A 22317-nucleotide genomic window follows, 5' to 3' on the forward strand; every position below is an offset into this window, starting at 1 on the left:
AGACTCCACTTCCACTGCAGGGGCCACGGGTTTGGTCCCTAGCCAGGGAAGTTTCATATGCCCTGAGGTTTGGCAAAAAAAAAAAAAAAGGGGGGGGATACCTTTTGAGTGTGAGCTCCAACCCTGTTTGCCCCAGTTGCACACCCTGACATCATAATAACTGAAGCTGTTTCATCTGTCAAACTTTGATTCTGTGACACTGATGAGAAAATATCTGGCATTATCCCCATTTTACAGAGTCACAGGAGTAAGTAGCCAAGGTAGGATTTGAACCCAGACCTTCAGGTTGCAGAGGTGCCTTACTGGCAGGGTTAGCACTGGATAGGTTGGCAGGGGCTCTGGGACTCTGTCCCACATGTCAAATGACCTGGGAGAGGCTCTACCCCTAAGCTTCCCAACACATGTGGAACAGGTGCGGTTGGGCCTGGACAGACCATAAACATTAAACAAATAAATTGTGAGCATTCAGGACTTCTCTGGCAGTGCAGAGGTTAAGACTCCGCGCTTCCACTGCAGGGGCATGGGTTCAATCCCTGGCTGGGGAACTGAGATCCCACATGCCAAGAGAGATGGCCAAAATTTTTTTTTTTAAAGAAGAAGCTGTAAATGTTCAGAGAGTGACTAGGCTTCCAAAGGAAATAAAATGAGAGAAGCTGACCAGGTAGGGGGGTTGGGGCCAGCTAGAGCCAGGCTGGCCAGGCCAGGCCTCCCTCAGTGGTGATGTTTAATCTAAGCTTGAGATGAGCCAGTCATGGTCCAGGCAAAAGAAACAGTTTGTGCAAAGGCCCTGAGGCAGGATCATCATGCCTGCAGTGTTGGAGAACAGGGAGGAGGCCTGAGGGGAGTGAGTGATGAGGAGAGAAGAAAAGTGATGGGGGATCAGATCTTGTAGACAGAGGTGGGGAGTTTGCATTTCATTCTGAGGGTGATGGGGAGCTAGGGAAGATTCTTGAGCAGAGGGAAGGGTGAGATTGGATTCACATTTTCATGGGTGATCAAAGATGTGGGAAAAGTGAAAAATGAGTGCATAGCCCAGCTGTTGGGTGTGAAATGAGGCTGGGTAGAGAAGGGCCCTTTGGGGCATAAAGGAAGTGTAAATGGCTACCCTGTTTAGAGCATTTACTATGAATTTTTAAAAAATATTTATTTCTTTGGTTGTGCCAGGTGTTAGTTGAGGCATATGGGATCTTTAGTTGCAGCACATGGAGTCTAGTTCCCTGAACGGGATCAAACTCAGGCCCCCTGCATTGGGCACCTGGAGTCTTAGCCACTGGACCACCAGGGAAGTCCCTACTATGAAGCATTTTAAGTACTTTATAGGCCTGAACTTATTTGAAGATTCTGTTATCAATCTCCTTTTCCAGATGAGAATACCCACTGAGTCCAGGTCCATCCTGGACTCCCAAAAGTCCTTTCTTCTTTTTCCCCTTTGCAGTCCAGTTCTTGCCCAGGGGGAGGCTGGAGTTTGGAGCCCTCAGCCAATAGCAGTGCCTCCTGCCACTGGCTGCTGTCTCCCCTGTCTCCCATTAACCAGGGCCGAAGGGGATTTTACAGACCCTTGTGAAAGTAGGCAGAGTGATATACTCATGCTGCGTTCACTCCCTGTTTCAGCTTCACAGCCAGAGAGTGTTCAGAGGCCCACTCAGTAAGGCAAGAGGTCAGACCTCAAGGCTCCTCAATCCCAGGGCAGGGTTTAAAGTTGCCCCATCTTTCCTCTTCCATGTTGGGTTAGGGTTATATAAAGGCACAGTTCAAATGAGGCAACTCCTATGTACCCTGCAGAACCTCAGCTTAAACACCCCACCAGACACCTAGCATGCCTTTCCAACTTTCCATGTAGGCACCTCACTCCTGGCTCTGCCTTCACCCCCATCTCCACCCCAGGTCCTCCCTTCTCCTCAGCCCAGACCACTCTCAGGGGGCTGAGTCTTGTGCTTGGTCTCCTCCCACTTCTCCAAACTTGGGAACCCCTCCTGCATGGCCTAGCCCTGGCTGCAAGCTTGGGAGCAGCAAAAAGCATTGGTTTCAAGAATAAATCTTGTGCAACCGTCTCACTATACAGGTGAGAAAACTGGCCTAGAGAGAGGCGCTCAAATGTCCCTAGGTCACATGAGGAGGTAGAGGGCAGGGCGCTAGAACAGGGCATGAAGGCTCTCTGTGTTCATGGGTGGAAGGAAACGTGTGTAATTTTTCTGAGGGGGGCTCACAGCCAACCGTGGCGGGAACGGAGGCTCAGAGGTCACCCGAAAGCCCTGGCCAGCGGGAGGGGGCAGGCCTGGCTGGTGGCCCAGCAGCTCGGCTAGGGGGGCGGTAGGCAGAGGTTGGCGAAGTCGGAAGCCAAAGGCTTGGCCTCCCCGAGGGAGCCGCTTTCCCGGCCCGGGTCGGATCAATGGGCTGTAATTATACCGCGCCGGGCCCGGAGCCGGCGGGGAGGGAGCAGGAGCTGGCAGGAGAGAGGCGGCGGGCGGGGGAGCGCGGGCCGGAGAGGGACCCACGTTACTTTGATTGACAGCCCGGGCGGGCGCCGCGCAGGAGCTTCTGGGGCTCGTAGTCTTTCTGAGAATCCCTGCTCCCGTCTCCTCTCCCATTCGCGCCCGGGGAAACCGAGTCATGGGGACCAGCGACCCTCTCCCTTCGCCTACACCTGGGCCCATCCCTTCCCATCCGACCTGATGGGAGAAACTGAGCCGCGCTGGGAGACTCCGGGCTTGGGTGAGAGTCTCAGTTCTTCCCTAGGCGTCTGGAGTGACTTGACATCTCTACCTCAGTTTACCCATCTGTGAAATAGGGCTAAAAGCGCTAGTCGGCCCAGCCAGCTGGCCAGGCTTTTTGCAAGGTAGTATGTTGGACTACGGAACTCTTCTTTTTAAGGGAAGACCAGCCAGGCTTAGGAGGTGGCTCGCTTCTCCCCGCGCTTTTTGGATACTAACCGAGCTGGAGTACCCCCCCGAAAGCCAAACCGGGGCTAGAATCAGGCGTCCACAAGGATCTCAGGCTTCTCTCAGGGAGGGGAGGCACACTCTCCATACCCTGCTGGGAGCGCCTTGCCGCCTTCCGATTGGCCCAGCCAATCCTAGCACTTTCTGCCATTGGTTGCCAGATCTCTGATCCCCATTGGTCGTTTCCCATTGTGACGTCACGGACCCATGTGGGAGCGCCGCAGGCGGATTGGCTGGCGCGCCCAGCCAACCACCGCAGAGAAAGGAATTTCCACAGTAGCTGGGGCGGCGAGGCTGATTTAAGGTGGTCTGAGCAATACCGGGTCCCAGTGCTGCTTCTCAGCTTTTTCCTTTAAAAAAAAAAAAAACACACCACATCCACATCATAAAAACCCAGCCAGGAACCGGGGCTGAGTCTTTCTGTGCAGTGGGAGGGAAGAGGTCAAAAGCTAAGTCCCATTCCCCAACGTTGCCTTTCTCCCAGGGTTTTGTAGATGGGGAAACTGAGACCCAGAGGGGTGGGGCGTGAAGCCCTGGATGGCAAATGAGTTAGATGAGGAAAGCCTTTCTAGTGAAGTGAGAAGGTTGTGCTAGACTGCCCAGGCTGTAACTCATGCCTGGCAGTCCTTTCCCTGCCTCCCTGTCTGGCCGGATGTGGCATTTCAGCGAGTTATCAAGTAATCGGCCGCCTAGGGGTCCCCCCCACCGTCTTCTCCACCCAGGTCACAGACTGCTCTCTGCTGAGCCTCCCCAAACTCTCAAAGCTGCTGCTCCCAAAGCTGGGGTTGCTTCTTCTCAGAACAAACCATCTCCTCCTTCCTGGCAAATTATACACACTGACTTGTAGTGTGTGTGTGTGTGTGTGTGTGTGGTTTTGTGGCTTCTCAGGCAATCCACAAATCTGTATTTACCCTCCCATGTGGAGTGTGCCTGGCTGAGGGATCTGAAGACTGATGGGTAAAGGTTCCTTCCTCCAGGAAGCCTTCTCTGAACTCACCAGGCAAAGCTCCTGTTCCTCCTCTGGGTACTCCTTTGTCCTGGCACTGCTCATGTGGACTTGCAGGGTGTCCTCAGCTCTGTCTCATGCCCTCTGCCCCTTGGAGCTTCCTAAGCAAGCCTGGGGCTGGCCCTCACCAAGGCCCCAGCATCTTCCCCATGAGGAGGTGGTTAGAGAATAAATATGAACCTGCCAATTTTGTGTGTAGTGGGAGATGCCTTTTGGAGAAGCTGCCTGGAGGAGGTGCCTTTTGGGTTGAACTTTGAAGGAATGGATTTTCTCCAGGCAGAAAAGGAGTGGGAGGGGATTTCAGAAAGAGATAATAACAAAACAAAGGCCTAGAGGTAAGAAAGAGCACAGATGAGGTAATCTGGCTGGTGTGGCCTGAGCAGAGTGTTTCAACTGATGGAGGGGGAGGTAAAGCTGGCTTAGACCAGGTGGTGCAGGGCATCTGATGCTAGCCTGAAGATCTGGGACTTTGTCCCAAGGGCAATAGGAAGCCATGGGGTAGCTTTAAGTGAGGGCAGGCCAGACTCAGAAAGTGACAAGAGTGAAACGTACTCAGAGTGAGAAGGTGGCTTGAGGTCCAGACGGGAGAAGAAGGAGGGCTGATGCAGGCAAGGGGTGCGGGGATGGGAAGCAAGGTTGCGTGGTAGGTGAAGAGATGAGAAGAGACTAGGATGATGCTCTAGGATCTTGGAGGATCAAGGTGATTGGGGTCTGACCAGGTGACAGACAGGTCTGGGGAAAGCTGCTGCATCTAGTGGCCTGGGGGACATCCATTAGTGGGGACTCTACCCACAGGGCTGGGCCTCAGGGTAGGGACCGGGGTGGGGCCAGAGCTTAGAGCCATCTTCATGAAGGTGAAGCCTGAAGCCTCTAAGAGAACATGGTGGCTCAGAGCCTGGGCAGCCAGAGGTGTGGGCGAAGGTGACATTCAGATGACTAGGCTAGGAGGAAAGAGACCAGCCTCAGAGAAGAAGGAGGTCCAGCATGTCGGGAGGGCATGGGGGCTGGGAGGGTGAAGTCCACTCTGTGCATAGGTCCGAGGTGAGGGTCAAGAAGGAGCCGTTGGACTTCAGGAGGTGGAAGCAGTAGAGAATGAAGAAGTGGCCCAGAGTGGGGAGCTTTTGTCTTCCCAGGGAGGTAAGCTACCTCCTGGAAAGGTTTTGGAATTAGGACTGCACAGATGCCCCCAAACTTGGACTGATGAACTTTTGGCGTCATGGAATGCTGGCACTCTCTGTTTTTTAGAATTCCCCAGCAGGAGTGCGGTCAGTGATGTCTGCCTTTAGCTGGATCCACTCTTTCTTCTCACGCCCCTGCCTGTTCATTTATTGAGTACTTACTGTGTGCCAGGTTCTGCAGGCACTAAGACAGGTTCTGTCCCAACATGGCCGAGTGAGGGAGAAGAATGAGTGGAACAACCCACAAAGAAACACAATCATGTCAAAACAAACTCTGATAGGGCCAAGAGAGCAAGAGAGAGTACAAGATGCAGTGTTCGAGAATAACATGGTGGAGTGGGTGGGTGAATATTGCTTAAGTGGGTGGCTAGGAAGGGCCTTTCCAAGGAGTTGATGTTGGTGCTGAGACCTGAATAATGAGAAGCAAGGGAACAGCATTCCAGGGAAAGGGAGCAGGAAGTGCAAAGGCCCTGGGGTAGGATCCTACTGGGTTCCTTGGAGAACAGCAGGAGAAGCCCTTGTAGCTGGAGGGGAATGAAAGAGGGTGAAAGTGATGTGAGTTGGGATGAGGGATGGGAGGGTGGGGAGGGGTTTGTGCAGGGCTTTGCGGGAAGAGGAAGGAATTTGGGTTTTTTCTTGATGGCAATAGGGAACCATAGTATACTTATACCCCAGCTTCCCTGGTGGCTCAGACAGTAAGAATCTGCCTGCAGTGCGGAAGACCTGGGTTCGATCCTGGGTCAGGAAGATTCCCCTGGAGAAGGGAATGGCAACCCACTCCAATATTCTGGCTTGGAGAATTCCATGGTCAGAGGAGTCAGTGAGCTACAGCCCATGGGGTTGCAAAGAGTCAGACATGACTGAGCAACTAACATTTTCACAACATACACATGTATCTTTATCCTTTATCCTTAGAATCTCCCTTCCTCTTCCCATGACTCCCCATCTTTATCCTTCGTGTGTCAACCTCCTCCAAGAGGTTTCTCTCAGACACCCCAAATAAGTAGATTCCCTCTAATCTCCATAATTGCCCCCCGCAAAGCCTCTTTGTACACACACAATTTCATGATTTTCAAGCTACAATCTCGTTTTATCCACTGATCTCAGAGAAGCCAAGAAATCTGTTCTCCATCCTGTATTCCTTCTGCTGAGGAGGAGGCCTGGCATGTCATAGGTGCTCAATAAATTTAACAGGGCTTTTGTATGCTTCTGCTCACTCATCTACAGACATGGGTGCAGATATTAACACAAGGCCAGGGGTTTTCTCTGTTTGGTTCCCTGTTGAACTTCTGGGCCTGGAGCAGTGTCTGGTCCACACTAGGCTTTCCACACATGTTTGTTGATTGATTTAACAAACGACTCTGAAGTTTCTCATGAGCATGATGGGAATAAGAATGTCCCACCTCCCACGTTACTGGATATGTGCAGTCTGCAATGGGAGATGGAGCCCCACCCTCAGGGAGATCTCAGTCTGATGGCAGAGATTCATATTTGTCCTCAGTGGGACCTCTGTTTTCTAGGAGCTCATGGTCTGAGAGGGGAGACAGCCAGGTCCACTGGTGTGGCCATGGGAACCCAACTCCCACCTCTGGAAGTTTACTCCCCTCCAGGGCAGGCTGAGGGCTGTTCTTGTGCGCGTAGTGGAAAAATAGCCCCTGCTTTGACCATTTTACAGGTGAGAATACCGAATACCGAGGCCCAGTGAGGGTGGAGGGGCCTGGCTCTGCCCCCCAGCTCGACCCTCCTCTGATGTTTTTACAGGTTAGACCCTGTCCCTGCGGGCAGGTTCTCCAGCCAGCGCTTGGCAGGCTGTTTTCCCCATCCTTAAGTCTAAGCCCATTTCCTCAGAAAGACCATTTCTGGCCCCCTCCTGTCCTCCCCGCACCAAGTTACCCTCACAGTGGGTCACTAGGTGTTCAACTGGTTTTTCTCTCTTGGGTCCTCGGGAGAGTGGGGAGTGGCGACTTTTGCGAGGCTGGACGCTAGCCTCAGTTTCCCTGCTGCTCCCGGGTGGAAGGGAGGGGGTGGTCCCGGGGCCGCGGCGCGCGGGGCGGGCGGGCCGGGTGGGCGGGCCGGGGGCGGCGGCGCCACCTTAAGGCGGCTCTGCCCGCGGCTCCCGGCCGAGCCCCGCCGGAGGGAGGCGGCTCCGCGCGGGGCCCGCCGCCCGCGCCTCGGAAACCGGCCGCCGCTCGCCCGACCTTCTGCGCCGGTCGCGCGCCCCACGCCCGGCGGGGGCCTCGGCGCCCCTTGGTCCCCGCGACACCGCGCGCTCGCTCGGGGGGCGGGGGAACTCCAGGGTCCCCTGCCCCACGCCGCTGCCCCTTCTTTCTCGGGCAGACCCCCCACCCCAGCCTCTCCCCCACCCCGCCTTCGCCTGGCCCCCCCAGATCGTCAAGCTCCGGAGTCGTGGCTGAGGGCCTCCTGGATCGGCAGGATGTACCCCCAGGGAAGGCACCCGGTGAGTGGGGGCTCGGGCTGCGGGGAGGTGGCGGGCGCCGGGCGTCCAGGAACTCAGACCTGGGCGTCCCCCCCAAGACCCCGCTTCAGTCCGGCCAGCCCTTCAAGTTCTCGATCTTGGAGATCTGCGACCGCATCAAAGAAGAATTCCAGTTTCTTCAGGCTCAGTACCACAGGTAAGGGGTGGGGGACCGGGGCGCCCCTCCCCAGGGGGCTCGCCTGGGGGAGAGGGGCGGGGTCACCAGCGTGCTGGGAGGACGGAGGGACCCCAGGGCCGAGAGGAGGGCTTCCAGGTAGAAGCGTAGGTGAGGAGGACAGCCCGTCCAGTGCTGGGACACTTGGAGCCTGGCAAGGGATGGGGCCGGCCTGGGAGCGGGAGTTGAGGGGTGGGTGTGTGGAGGTGGGATGGGGGAGAGCCAATCTCATCACTGTGGAAACTGGCCCAGAAGGGGTCCGTGGGTGTCTCTGCTGGGGGGCAAGGAGAGTGGAATCCCAATGTTCCGTCCCCTTCCCAGCCTCAAGCTGGAGTGTGAGAAGTTGGCCAGTGAGAAGACAGAAATGCAGCGACATTATGTCATGGTGAGGGGGTCGTCATACTGGGTGGGAGGCAGTGGGGAAGATGGCTTGTCTGTGAGTTGAAATACGACGGGCATGAACCCCAACTCCAGTACCCCTCTGGGACATGTCCCCAGCCGGCTGTAGGCCTCAATTTCCCTCATCTGTAAAATGGGCTGCTTGGGGTTCCAGGCTGTCTCCTAGCTCTTGGAACAATAAATCGAGGATACCTCCTCTCCTCCTGGGCATCTCTGAGGGGCTGGGGTCTCTGGGCACTGCTCATCTACCCCACCCCCTAGAGAGAATGGAGGGAAGAGAGTCCTGCTTTCTCCTCTGGGCTCCCTCTCTGGGCCCCCAAGGAGCTGGGAGGCTCTGGGTCCTGCTGTGATGCCCTGAGTCTGGGGGCTGTTGGAAGACCCAGTCACCCAGTGCAGTTGGACATCCATGGCTACGATGGACACTGCCAGATGGCCTTTTCTTTGCAGTACTATGAAATGTCCTACGGGCTCAACATCGAAATGCATAAGCAGGTAACAGTGTGTTGGGGGTAAGGGTGTCCAGTAGGGAGGAGAGGGGTCTGGAAGCTATGAGAGGGACCCAGATCTCCAGCAGTCACAGGCCCAGGGAGCAGACGTCTTATCCTGAAACCTCTGGGACCAGGGGCCAGATTTCAGCCTTGAAAATGAATTTCTGGAGATCTTGTTCAGGAGAGATGTGGGCAGCAGACGGGGGCCAGGCTTCCTTGTAGCAGAGGCCAGCAGCCAGGTCACAGAGCGTGGGGAGGGACTTCTGTCCTAAGAAGGAGACAAACGGACAGTCTTAGAGGTCCCTTTCAGCTCAATGTATCTGACATATGGAGATGGATCCTTAGGGTCTGAGATGGAACCCCTAGGTTCTGATACCGTTTTGAAGGTTCTAAGATTAATGCTAATGATCCAAGGTTCTGAGACTGTCTTCTATGTCTGAGAGTGATCTCAGGGTTCTGAGTCATACCTGAAGGTTCTGAAATTGGCTCCATTTGCCCGAGATTAACCCCCAGATCCTGAGGCTGATCTCAAGATTTTTTGATGGTTTCTAAAGGGGAGGGGAGAATTTTATCATAGAATCACCCATGCACCCAAGATAAAGTTTTCTAAGAGGACGAGAGGGACCCGGAGATTCTAAGGTTGATGGAATCTTGGGTTCTGTCCATCAGAATATTAGAATAAATCGGCAGAGCCTAGGGTCTTTCTGGTGAGTGGGAAGAAGTGAGGGTGAGCCGGGAGTGCATGGAGGGAGCCTGCCTTGGCATGCTTTTCTGGGTCTCTGTGGGTTCTGCTGGGTCTGGTGTGGGTAGGAGGGGGCTTGTTTGCCTGCAGCATGGTGTGGTCCTATGGATGCATGAACTAGACCTCTTTATGGGGTGGATCCCAGCTCCGGGAGCCTGGGTCCACCCTCCTGGTATGAGATGGAAGACACAGCCTCACCCAGGTGCATCCAGCAGCTCTGTAACTCAGGCAGAGGCAAAGCACAGACTGACAGAAAACCCCCTTCCCCACCCACTCACATATTTCCCCTCTGTTCAGCCTCTATGGGGCACTCCCTGCCCAGCCCCGGTCCCAGATGAAACCTACAAGTAAAACCACACTATTTCTAACCCACTCTCTGACACCAAATGTGTGTGTTTTCGCTACACAGAACAGTTCTGGAAATCTGACACCAGCTGGGTGTCCCTATGCTTCAATTCAACCCTAACACACCTACCCAGAGTCAGTGCAAACCCCAGTGGTTCAGGGTTAGGATTAGGGCCCCACAGGACTGCCCCTGCCTCCTGGGCCTCTGACCCACCAGCTATAAATCAGAGTTCCCATAACCCACTCCCTGGTCTGATGTTTTGCCAGAATGGCTCGCAGAACTCAGGAAAGCTCTTACTTACATTACCCATTTATGATAAAAGATATGACTTAGAAACAGCCTGATGGAAGAGATACACAGGACAAGGTTATGGAGAAGGGCCTGGAGCTTCTATGCCCTCTCCGGGCACTGTCTCCCAGCACAAACATGCATCCACCCACCAGGAAGCTCTCTGCCACCCCCAGCCCCTCTCCCCTCCTTGGAGGTCGGGGGTTGGGGGTAGGACTGAGAGAAGTTCCATCCCTAAGTGTCACTCAAGTGTGGGTGACATGGACTTATTGTGAATGACAAAAGATGCTCCTCTCGCTGCTGCTATTCTGAAATCCCTAGGGTTGTAGGAGCTCAGGGCAAAGAGCAAATGTATATACATATATTTTAACTTTTTGTTTTATTTGGGTTAGAGTTGATTAACAATGTTGTGTTAATTTCAGGTATGCAGCAAAGGGACAGCTATACATATACATGTAGCTATTCTTTTTCAAATTCTTTCCCCTACAATGTGTATTTCTTATAGCATCACACTCCTGAGTGTGGTATACTGGGATGGCCTGCTGACTGCAGCCACAGGGCACAGGGGCAACCTAGAGAGGGGCCATGCCTGGGAAAGACCTGGGTCCAGGCAGGGCTTGAACTTGGGACTTCAGGCGGGGGCTCCACTCCCTCTGTTTATGCTGAACTCAAAGCTCCTGGGGGAGCGGGGGTAGGTCCCAGTCTGCACTGGGCGGCTGCACCTGCTTTCTGGGAATCTCTGTTGAGTGGGTCTGGCAGGTGGTATATCCGTCCTGTCTCCCAGCTCAAGGCTGCACTGGACATCAGGTGAACAGCCTCTCTGCCAGACTCTCAGCCTGTGTCCCATATTTGCACCTGTGGGTGATAGGCCCCTCACCCCAAGCTTTGCAAGGCTTGTTGTGCCCTGGAGTTGAGGTTGTGGATTGACAGCCTGCCCTCCAAGCCTCCTCCCCGTTGCTTCCTGCCAGGCCGAGATTGTGAAGCGTCTCAGTGGGATCTGTGCTCAGATTATCCCCTTCCTGACTCAAGAGGTAAGTGGGTTTCGTGGGGGTGGGGGAGGGGAACTGGAAGAAGGATTTGGCCTGGGGGTCTAGGCACTGGCTGGGCTGGGACTTTCGGGATGGAGGCAGGTGTTGGCTGAGAGGGAAGGGGGTTGGTGCTCAAACCTGCAGCCAGGCTGCCTCGGTCCAAATCCTGGCCACGTGGCCTTGGACTAGTGGCTTGCCCTCTCTGTGCCTCCGTCATAAAATTTAGAACAGCGGCTACATACAAGGTGGTGAAGATGATGCTGGTGTTTAGTAAACACCTAATAAAAGTCTGTCCCTGGTACTTAGTCCCTACATTATGCTGATGGAAATCAGCCAGTCCCAAAAGGACATATACTATGTGATTCCATTCACAGGAGGTCCCTGGAGGAGTCAGATCCACAGAGACAGGAAGTAGGTGGTGGGGCCAAGGGCTGGGGGAGGGAACAGGGAGTCAATACTTCATGGGGACAGAGTTTCCATTTGGGAAGATGAAAAAGCTCTGGAGATGATTGTGGGAATGGTTGCAGGACAATGTGAATATGCTTAATGCCACTTAAACATGGTTAAAGGGTAACTCTTATGTACTTGTAATCACAATAATACAAAAATGTGGAAAGGGACAGATAAGGCAAGAGAGTGTGAGCACTTCATTGAAACTTAAAAAATAAAGTTAGCCCTTGTGCAAATGCCCTAAGCTCTTCGGGACCTTTGCAACCCCCATTCCTGCTTCCATCTGGAACATTCTATCTCCAGAGAGATGAGAGGACAGATTCTGACACAAGGTGGCTACACAGGGGGCCCTTACTGTGTTGGAGACCACAAAAGGGGAAGATGCTCCTTTTGGTTTGGACCCCATCAAAACCCCATCAAGGTTTCTGGGCTCTTGAGATGGAGTGAGATTCATTCTGTCTGGTCTCGGATTTAGAGATGGTGTCTGAACAAGGTGGCCCAACGTGACAGAGGCCAAACTATAGTAGGAAATGGGGTAAAAGGACTTCGGGAAAGAGTGAATTAAGACACACATGTGTCCCAGGAAATTCCATGCTTCTAGACCAGAAGTCAGCATACAACAACCTGAGGGCTAAATCACTGGCCCTTCCCTTGTTTTGTAAATAAAGTTTTATTGGCACACAGCCATGCCCATTCATGTTCTTATTGTCTATGGCAGCTTTCACCATAAAATGGCAGAGCTGAGTAGTTTCCATAGAGACCCTCTGGCCTACAAAACCAAAATTATTGACTCTCTGGCCCTTTGCAGTCAAAACATACCAACCCCTGGCCTGGACACACCCTTTCAGGTGTGCCCCATACAGGACACCCCATCAGTATCCTGACACCTCCTTAGTGGGAACAGCCCCAATCTCCATCCTGGGTAGTTTGGGTGCAAAAGTGGCCTTAGAGAGAACATAGGAGCCACTAGCTATGTGTGGCCATTTACATCTGTATTAATTTTTATTTCTTTTATAATATATTACATTAAATTAATATGTAAATTTCTGTCAAATTGATTAAAGGAGGCATCTCGTTCCTCAGTTGCACCAGCCACATTTCAAGTGCTCAGTGGCTGCAAATGGCTTCTGTATCCAACAGTGCAGTTGAGGATGTTTTATCACTGTGTGAAAGAGGGGAGAGGAAGGAAGGAAGGAGGGCGGGATGAGGGTGGGGTGCATGGGGGGCCTTTAGAGACTGCCAGTTTGTATTTTGTGACCTGGGTGATTGGTCCATGGCTGCTTATTTGTACAGTGGTTCTTTACTGGCGGTGATTCTGTCCTCAGGGGACACTGGGTGATGGTGGGGACCTTTGTGCTTGTCACTACTGGGGGTGTTTCTGGCATCCAGTGAGTGTTGGGGGCAGGGACGGGGCTCCACACCACAGTGTCCGGGACGGTCCCCATACAGGGTGACCCAGCCACGACGTCAGCAGTGCCGAAGGCGGGGACTCTGATGTATAAACTCCGCTTTCTAAGTATTGGTTTGAACTGCACTGCATTGCTTTGTTTGTTTCCTGATTTTGAAAGGAGAGAAAGAAAATAGAGCAAGTGAGAGAAGAAGAGGGGCGGGTGCTTTCCTGATGGTCCAGTGCTCCCACTGGAGGGGGCGCGGGTTGGATTCCTGGTCAGGGAACTAAGATCCCATATGCCTGCAGGGTGTGACTGATAAATAAAGGGGGGGTCCCAGAGGGTGTTGTCTGAAAGGTAGGGTCTCTGATCAGATAAGGGTGCTCTCCTGAGTGTCCCTGACCCCACCCCTACCTCCAGCACCAACAGCAGGTCCTGCAGGCCGTGGAGCGGGCCAAGCAGGTGACAGTCGGGGAGCTGAACAGCCTCATTGGGGTGAGTCATCTGGCGCCCACCCCGCCCTTGGTGGTGAAGCTGGGGGTGCTGGGTGGGCAGCTAGCTGACCTGGGCTCCGGTAGCCTTGGAGACCCCAAGGCAGGCCCTGTCTGCCCAGACACAGCCTCTCCGGCTTCGGCTAGGGGAAGCGGGGGCTCCCAGGGCCCGCCCCCGCCCGCCCCTGGCCCACCCCCCTCCTCTCCAGCAGCAGCAGCTCCAGCCACTGGCCCACCACGCCCCCCCTGTGCCCCTCACCCCTCGCCCAGCGGGGCTGGTGGGCGGCAGTGCCACGGGGCTGCTGGCCCTGTCGGGAGCCCTGGCTGCCCAGGCTCAGCTGGCCGCAGTCACCAAGGAGGAGCGGGCAGGCGTGGAGGCGGAGGGGTCCAGAGGTGAGTGGACATCCCCGATGGAAGGGGCTGGGGGAGTGGGGAGAGGGTAGCAGGACCACTAAACTCATCTAAATGAGAGGGATGGGATTTCCCAGGTGGCTCAGTGGTAAAGAAGCTGCCTGCTAATGCAGGAGACACGGGATCAATCCCTGGTCCAGGATGATACCACGTGCTGTGCAGCAACTAAGCCTGTGTGCCACAATAATTGAACCTGTGCTCTAGAGCCAAGGAGCCACAACTACTGAAGCCTGCGCTCCTTAGAGCCCGTGCTCCACAAGAAGAAGCCACTGCAATGAGAAGCTCGCGTAACTCAACTAGAGAGTAGCCCACACAGCAGCGAAAACCCAGCACAGCCTTAAAAGAAATAATAAATAAAATAAAAAAATAAATGTGAGGGAACGGAGGGGGCTGCAGAGTTGCAGGTTCAATTCTGTTCTCCATGGGCTATGTGTCTTTGGGCAAGTTATAAACCTCTCTGGGCATCTATCTGAATGGTGCAGGGAAGGGATAGTCCACTCCTTGCCAGGGTGTTAGAAGGAGGAGGGAGTTTCTGAGTTGGGAAGAGGGCTTTATGTGCTGTGGACGGCTGAGCACTCTGGCACCATGGGATATAACCCCCCACTTCTTTTCCTTTCTCTCTCTTTACCTCACCCCCGCCTGCCAGTGGAGAGAGTCCCTAGCAGGGTAAGTTGAGGGGCTCCGGGGACTTGCCCTCTTACCTAACATTTGCTTTGTATTCACATGTGGCTGAAGCTGCTTGTTCTGAGCTGTTAGGGCCTCAGAAGGAGACCACATCCCGCTTTCACACTGTGTAGCCTTTTTTGGGGGGGGGGTAGGGGGCTGCCCATAAGACTAGAGTTTTATTTATTTCAAATTTTCCATCTCTAGCAATTTTTGCAATAGAATAAATGAATGCATGCCTGGGTAGCATTCCATCCATTCCTCTGTCATTAATTTATCCCTCATCCTCTCCATTTTTATCATCTACAAGAGGGCTGCACAACAGAAATATCACGTGAGCCCTGTAAGTAGTTTTTAAAAATTGTTTAGTTTTGAAATCATTACAGATGTGCAGGGAGGTTGCAAAGAAATGTATAAGGAGGTCCCTTGTACCCCTCACCCAGTGATAACATCTTTCAGAACTAAAATACAGTGTCACAGTCAGAAAATGGACATGGGTGCACCCCACAGGGCTTATTCCCACTTCATGGTTTTACACGCACTCGAGTGTGTGTGTGTTCCCATGCATTTTCAATCACACATTTAACTTTCTGTAAACATCACTATGAATTTTCCAGTAGCCACATTAGGAAAGTCAAGCAGGTGAAATGAATTTCAACAGTAAATTTTATTTAACACAATGCATCTACAATATTTCAACCTGTAATCAACATAAAAGGTTGTTTTGGTTTTTTTTTGTTTTTGAGCAGAGAAAGGTTTATTGCAGGGCCATGCAAAGAGACCTGCAAGGTTGGCTCATGCCTCCCTCAGAACCCAAATGCACAACATAAAACAGTCTTAATGGGATCTTTTCTGTCTCCAAGCTCCGAATGCATTTTGCACTCAGAGCTTATTTCAGTTTGCATGGGTGCCCCCCAGAGGCCCTTGGGTGATATCTGGGGACATTTGTGATTGTCACAATTCCACTGAATCGGCCCTTGGAAGGTCCTTTTTTCCAGATGAGAAGCTTGGGGCACAGATCCTAATAACAGTGATGAGGCTTCTCGGTTCTGGCTGGGCCAGGACCCAGTCTTGGGCTCAGGGCTCTGACTCTTTCTCCCACCTGGCCCATGTGGCTCTGCAGAGTGTGTCTCCCTCACCCCCGGAGAGTGTGGTGGAAGAGGAGCGGCCCAGTGGCCTGGGTGGAAATGGAAAGCAGAGAGCTGAGGAGAAGGATCTGTCAGGACCTTATGTGAGTAGAGGGGGAGGCGCGCATGGACTTGGGTGGGCAGATGGGGGTGGGGTGAGGCCGACCAGCCTGAGAGGTTGATTGCCTCTGTGGGTCGAGAGCTGGGAAGGAGGTAAGGAGGTAAGGCTCCTGGCCTCTGGCTCTCACCCCACTGCACAGAGTGGTAAACTGAGGCCACACAGCACCTCTTGGGTGCTCATATTCATCTTCTCCATTCTTCTCCCTTGAGAGATTTCCCCCACTGGCCTCCTTTGTACTTGAACAAATGAAACAAGCCCCAGAATCCCAATCAGACCCTCCCAAGGAGATGTAAGGGGGTGTGGAGGCAGGGGTAGGGCCAGGGTGAGCTCTCTTCCCCCCGTGTCCCCCCAGGAAAGTGACGAGGACAAGAGCGATTACAACCTGGTGGTGGACGAGGTGAGTCAGGGTCCAGGCTCTTCCCGCTCTGACCTCAGGTCTGATCTGGGCGCAGAGCAGGCAGTGGGTTATCTGGGAGAGTTGGGGGGCCTTGTGTTCCCCTCTCTGTGGGATGGCTGGGATGGGGATGCTATGGGGCCAGGGGCAGTAGGGAAAACCAGGACATCCCAGGCTGACCTCCTGTCCATAGCATAGGTGGGGAAACTGAGGCCCAGAGGAACCCAGAGGCAGGCAATGGAAGTGGCTTCATGCCCTGGTTCTCTGCGTGACTTCAGGGCAGTGACACCCCTTCCTTGGCCTCACTTTTCCTCATCTATTCGATGGGGGGAAACAAAACTAAGCCCATATAGAGTTGTTGCTCTGTGTAGCTTATGTCCTTAAACCCATTGTACAGATGAATCAACTGAGGCACAGGGAGGTTTCATAATCCTCCCAAGGTGGGTCCTAGATGTCCATTCTAGAGGTCGGGGTGGGACACAGGTAGGGTATAGAGAGGAGCTCTCCTTCCTCTGCCACTTCAGTGCCCTCCCCATTCATCGTCACCTCCTCAAACCCAGGACCAACCCTCCGAGCCCCCCAGCCCAGCAACCACCCCATGTGGAAAGGCACCTACCTGCATCCCTGCTCGTCGGGACCTTGTGGACAGTCCAGCCTCCTTGGCCTCCAGCCTTGGCTCACCGCTCCCCAGAGCCAAGGAACTCGTCCTGGTAAGTGGCGGGGGGGGGCCTTGAAACTCATTTTATTCATCCCAGGGACCTGAAAACAGACTGCCGTGTTAGATGTGGGATGAGAGAAATGAGCCAGGCTGGTGTGCTCCAGCATTCCCTTCCTGATTATTATGTCCCTAAAAATCCACCTCTGCCTTAGCCCAGTAATTTTTCCTAAGTGGACTCATTCCGCAACTTTGTAAATAATATTAAAAGATAACTCACCATCTTATGTGGAAAACAAGTGTCTCTAGCAATAGATAGGAAGTCAGTGAAAATAAACACAGTGAGTGAAACTATAGAATTGGCAACTGGCCAGGCTGACTCCAGCCCTGGGAGTGTTAAGGCCTTGGGGACACACACACCAGCCCCAACTGTAAGGAAAGATGATTCATACCAGAAAAACTTTCTCCTTGCTTCTCCTGATGTTTGATGCCTGGTGTAGGGGACCACCTGAAAGCACTCCCCACCCTCCCAACCCCCCCGGGCATTCTCAATTCAGCTCGATTTGTCCCTGCCCCCAATTCTTCCCCAGACCCCTGCCCTGCACTTACCAGGGAGACTGTCGGTTTCTAGGCTTCCCCTCCCAGCAGGTTGCTATGGCAACTGCCAAGGTTGGGGCTCCCATGGCATCTCCTGTGCCCTCTTCCCATGCCAAGGAGATGCAGAGGGGGAGGGGCAGTGCTGTTTTAATGGAGAAGCCCCCAGTAGCCCCCCTGTCCCCATGTTGGCCCCAACTACTCCCTGCCATGGGTGTGTGAATGTGGTTGTCACAAAACGTGTGATCCTGTGAAGGAAAGATAGGGTGCAGCCCACACAAGATGAGGATGTGAAGTTTCTTGAAAGGCAAAGAAAGCGATGACAGAAAGCTGAGATGGAGCTTATTCCTACATGGAGGTTCAGCTTCCCCTCTCTTCCAGGGTCCCCATGGGGAGGGACAGCAGTGGGAGACATCCCCTCCTCATGGGGAGCAAGTGGGTGACCAGCAGTACTAGGGTCTTGCCTTGGGAACACGCTGTGGTCTCCTGCTTGCAGAGCCCATCCTAGAGTTTGGTCCTCTACCCTAAAGGATGTAACACTCTCTAAGTCTGTGTACTGCCTTCTCTCATGATCCCCACGGGCCCAACTTGCCCCAAGTGTGTGAATGTTCACCGCCTTTTTTACCCTGTGGCTGCATCGTATACCTTATCACACACGTGCGATTCTCCCAAGACTGTGTGGGTTCCTGTGTGTGCACCCCGAGGGCCGATGCTCAGATGTCCATCTGGCATTCGGATGTGCACGGATGCTCACATGGGCCCTGTGCTCAGGGGGTCACCTGTGGGGCCTGTCCCCAGGTGTCTGTGTATACCTGCCATGAGCCCTGGTCTGCCCCAAGTGTACCTGCTCTCACCTTCCGCCCAGATCCTTGGGCTGCAAGGCACCAGGTGTCTGGTGGTGTTCAGTCTTTCCCTTTCCCCCAGAACGATCTTCCAGCCAGCACTCCTGCCTCCAAATCCTGCGACTCCTCCCCGCCCCAGGACGCATCCACCCCTGGGCCCAGCTCGGTCAGTCACCTCCGCCAGCTAGCAGCCAAGCCTGCCCCTTCCACAGACAGTATTGGTAAGTCCCTGCTCCCTGCTGGGGAGCTCTTGACAATGGGGGTGGGGAGGCAGGAGGTCTGGCTTACAGCCCTGGCATTACCTTGCACTTTCCATGACTCTGAGCTAGACACTGCCTCACGCTGGGCCTCTTGTTTCTTCATTGTCTTGGCTTGATGGTGGCAGGGGTCAGCTGAGGCCCAGAGAGGGGAAGTAACTTTCTTGGGGGCTCCAGTACCCTAGAAAGACAAGTTTTGGAGTTACACATGCTTGCATTTGAGGTCAGCTTTGGACACTTACTGGCTGTGTGACTTTGGGCAAGTGACCTGACTTCTCTGAGCTTCACTTTCCCCATCATTATTATGGGGGTTGGGGTAGAGGGAGGGACTCAAGATGGGCAAGGTTGGAGGTTAGGGGTAGAGTGGGGGAGGTTTGAGTATGTTCCTGAGATGTTGCTGGACAATTGAGTCTGGGTTTTGAAGGGTGAGTAGGAGTTCAGTAACTGAAAAAGGAAAGGGAAAGGCTTGTTGGCCAGAGTGAACAGCATCTGTTAAGTGTCTAGAGATAGGACAGGGTATGCTGGATGCTGTGCTAGAACATGAGAGCCTTGGAACTCCCCTAAGGCAGTTGGACCTGAGCCCAACATGTTTGAAAACCTGTCTTTGTCTCTTCTTACTCAGCCCTGAGGAGTTCCCTGACCCTGTCCAGTCCCTTCAGCACATCCTTCAGCCTGGGCTCCCACAGTGTCCTTAACGGGGACCTCTCCGTGCCCAGCTCCTACGTCAGCCTCCACCTGTCCCCCCAGGCCAGCGGCTCTGTGGTGTACGGACGCTCTCCCATGGTGAGTCCTCAGGGTGAGAGATGCCAGGTGTCAGCAGGACCCAGAGGCTGGGGGCTGGGAGGAGAAACCAGTTACACGTAGAAAGACCAGGGAATGGGGAAAGTGAGGGGCGTCCTGACTTGGTGAGTGCATGTGAGAAGATGATCTGACGGTCTCAGTAGCCCCACAAGCTTAGTACAGATAAGCACCTGTGACTATGGAAAAGACAACTGTGATCATGCTGCATTAAGAGAAACAAAACCCCAGACATGGAATGTGAGGGTCCCCTTCAGCCTTCTGGCAGATGGTGTATAGTAGTTTGCCCTGATTTTTGAGGGACTTCAATGATTATGATAGATTGCAGAGAAAGAACTAGCCCAGGGAGAGGACAGAAGTGATATCCATGAGGAGGAGCTAAAGGAGAGGCATGAGAGCCCTGAGCTGCAGCAAGGGGAGGAGACAAGGTCTATGTGGGCCCCAGTACTGGGGTGCATGCTGGCTAGAGTGAGCCATCCTGAAGTGGGTGTAGATGCCTCCAGAGGGAATAAAATGTCTGTCACTAGAGTTATCCCAGGCCAGAGGCTGGATGGGCACTTGCAAGTGACTCTCTAAAACAGAGGTCAGCAATGTTTTCTGTAAAGGGCCAGATAGTGAGCATTTTTGGCTTGGCAGACCAGTTGGTTCCTATCACAACTACCTGACTCTGCTTTCATAGCTCAAAACCATCCTAGACAAAAATACAGGAATGGGTATGGCTGTGTGTGCCAATAAAACTTTATTTACAAATACAAGCAGGGGGCCATGGTCTGCTGACCCCTGTTCTGAGCATTGGACAGGAGATTCATCAGGATCCCTCCAACTCTGGGGTGCTAGGATTCTCCAGCTAGAGAACTTGGGGTTCCCTCATGTGAAAGCCTGCACTTTCCCATCTGTAGGATAGGTAGAGAAGAGGGCACCTTCCCTTTTTGGGGAGGGGCTGATAAACAAATTGGTGGGGAGGGGTCCTCTGATAAACATAGAGGGATGTGGCAAGTGAGTGCGGGAGAGGCAGACACGGGTTTTAGTCACCCTCCCCATGACACCCCCATTGGTGTTTTGGCAGATGGCATTTGAGTCTCACCCACATCTCCGAGGGTCATCCATCTCTTCCTCCCTGCCCACCATCCCTGGGGGAAAGCCGTGAGTACCAGGGTGGCACTCCCTGCCTCCTCTGAGGTGCTTATATAGTGGGGTGGGGATTGGGCTCTCCCTCTGCCTGTCGCAAAAGTCTCTTCTGTAAGATAATTGGGGCTCCCAGAGTTGCTGTCTGGATAAAGAGATATGTAACAAGCAAGATCTAGACAGGGGTTCTCAGCAGGGCATAGATTTTGTGCTGCCCCTCCCCCAGGACATTTGGTGAAGTCTGGTGATATGTTTGGTTGTCACACCCCAATGCTTCTAGCCTCTAGAAGCATGGGACCCAAGGATGCTGCTCCATACCCAATAATGCATCCCACCCCAGAGAATGAGCTGGCCCCAAGATCGGTAGAACTTTTTGCCATGAGGAGAACATTCTATACTTAGGGCTGTCTGATCTGAGAGCCATCTGCCATCTGTGGCTATTGAGCACTTCAAATGTGGTCACTGCAACTGAGGAACTGAAATTTTACATTTCTTTAAATTTAACTGGCCCTGTGTGGCTGCTATTGGACTGTGTTGTCTGAAATTCACAAGGCATCTTCCTGGATCTTCTGTTTCACCAACTCCTACTAAGTGCTTGCTTCCCACGCGCCAGGCCACAGCCGGACCACTTCCTCTTTTGTATCGCGCTGACCATGCCACGTCAACCTTTGATCCTGGGGCCCTGTCCCTAAACACATGGAGGCACAGGCAGGGGAAGACCCCTCCCTGCCCTGGGGGTTGAGGGTAAGGAGTGTCCCGGCTCCTTGTGCCTCATGCCCCACCTCCCGTCCAGGGCCTACTCCTTCCACGTGTCTGCGGACGGGCAGATGCAGCCGGTGCCCTTCCCTTCCGATGCACTGGTAGGCGCGGGCATCCCACGGCACGCGCGGCAGCTGCACACGCTGGCGCACGGCGAGGTGGTCTGCGCAGTCACCATCAGCGGCTCCACACAGCACGTGTACACGGGTGGCAAGGGCTGCGTGAAGGTGTGGGACGTGGGCCAGCCCGGCGCCAAGATGCCAGTGGCCCAGCTGGACTGCCTGGTGAGGGTGGGGCGGGGCCTGCAGATACACGAGGCAGGGCCTGTAGACACATGGGGCGGGGCCTGCAGACAAGGGATGGGGACCTTGCAGGCCAGAGGGGCAGGGCTTATAGGCCACCTAGGGGTGGCGCTATAGGTCAATGGGTGGAGTTTATAAGCCAACCAGGGTTGGGCTTTTGGCCAGTTAGGGGCAGAGCTCTTAGGGCACCGACAGGTGATTATAGCCCAACAGGGATGGGGTTTATGGGCCAATGGGTGGAATTCAAGGGCCAACCAGGGGCAGAGCTTATAGACCAGTGGGATGATTTCTTCAGCTGGGTTCCTGCAGGCTTGGCTGGAGGTCCCACCTACTGTCCTCGTTTCTCTCCCCTCCCAGAACCGGGACAACTACATTCGTTCTTGCAAGTTGCTGCCTGACGGCCGGAGTCTGATTGTGGGCGGTGAAGCCAGCACCTTGTCCATCTGGGACCTGGCGGCACCCACTCCTCGCATCAAGGCAGAGCTGACCTCCTCAGCGCCCGCCTGCTATGCCCTGGCCGTCAGTCCTGACGCCAAGGTCTGCTTCTCCTGCTGCAGCGATGGCAACATCGTGGTCTGGGACCTGCAGAACCAGACCATGGTCAGGTGGGTGGCCGGTGCCCTGTGACCTCGGGCAAGCTCCTGCCCTCTTCTGTTGGTGCTGCCTGGGAAGACGCTAAAGCAGCACCACCTCCAGGGTTGACACTTGGGCCCTCCTTTCTCCAGGCAGTTCCAGGGCCACACGGATGGGGCCAGCTGCATCGACATTTCGGATTATGGCACTCGGCTCTGGACAGGGGGCCTGGACAACACCGTGCGCTGCTGGGACCTGCGGGAGGGGCGCCAGCTGCAGCAGCATGACTTCAGCTCCCAGGT

General features: G+C 54.0%; 1 protein-coding gene across 1 annotated transcript in view; it reads left to right on the forward strand.

Moving 5' to 3' along the window:
- Window positions 1-22317, forward strand: part of TLE2 (TLE family member 2, transcriptional corepressor) — a 29405-nt gene that overhangs the window by 1693 nt on the left and 5395 nt on the right. The window contains 17 exon segments of the mRNA XM_070373951.1: window positions 7511-7581; window positions 7659-7756; window positions 8096-8159; window positions 8621-8665; window positions 11006-11068; window positions 13324-13398; window positions 13604-13787; window positions 14452-14471; window positions 15592-15699; window positions 16069-16113; window positions 16671-16820; window positions 18284-18422; window positions 19081-19241; window positions 20323-20399; window positions 21175-21424; window positions 21800-22047; window positions 22168-22315. Of these exon segments, the coding sequence (XP_070230052.1) occupies window positions 7558-7581; window positions 7659-7756; window positions 8096-8159; window positions 8621-8665; window positions 11006-11068; window positions 13324-13398; window positions 13604-13787; window positions 14452-14471; window positions 15592-15699; window positions 16069-16113; window positions 16671-16820; window positions 18284-18422; window positions 19081-19241; window positions 20323-20399; window positions 21175-21424; window positions 21800-22047; window positions 22168-22315 (1899 nt within the window). The 5' untranslated portion in view covers window positions 7511-7557.

This window comes from Bos mutus, chromosome 7 (genome assembly GCF_027580195.1).
Source record: "Bos mutus isolate GX-2022 chromosome 7, NWIPB_WYAK_1.1, whole genome shotgun sequence".
NCBI classification, from domain to species: domain Eukaryota; kingdom Metazoa; phylum Chordata; class Mammalia; order Artiodactyla; family Bovidae; genus Bos; species Bos mutus.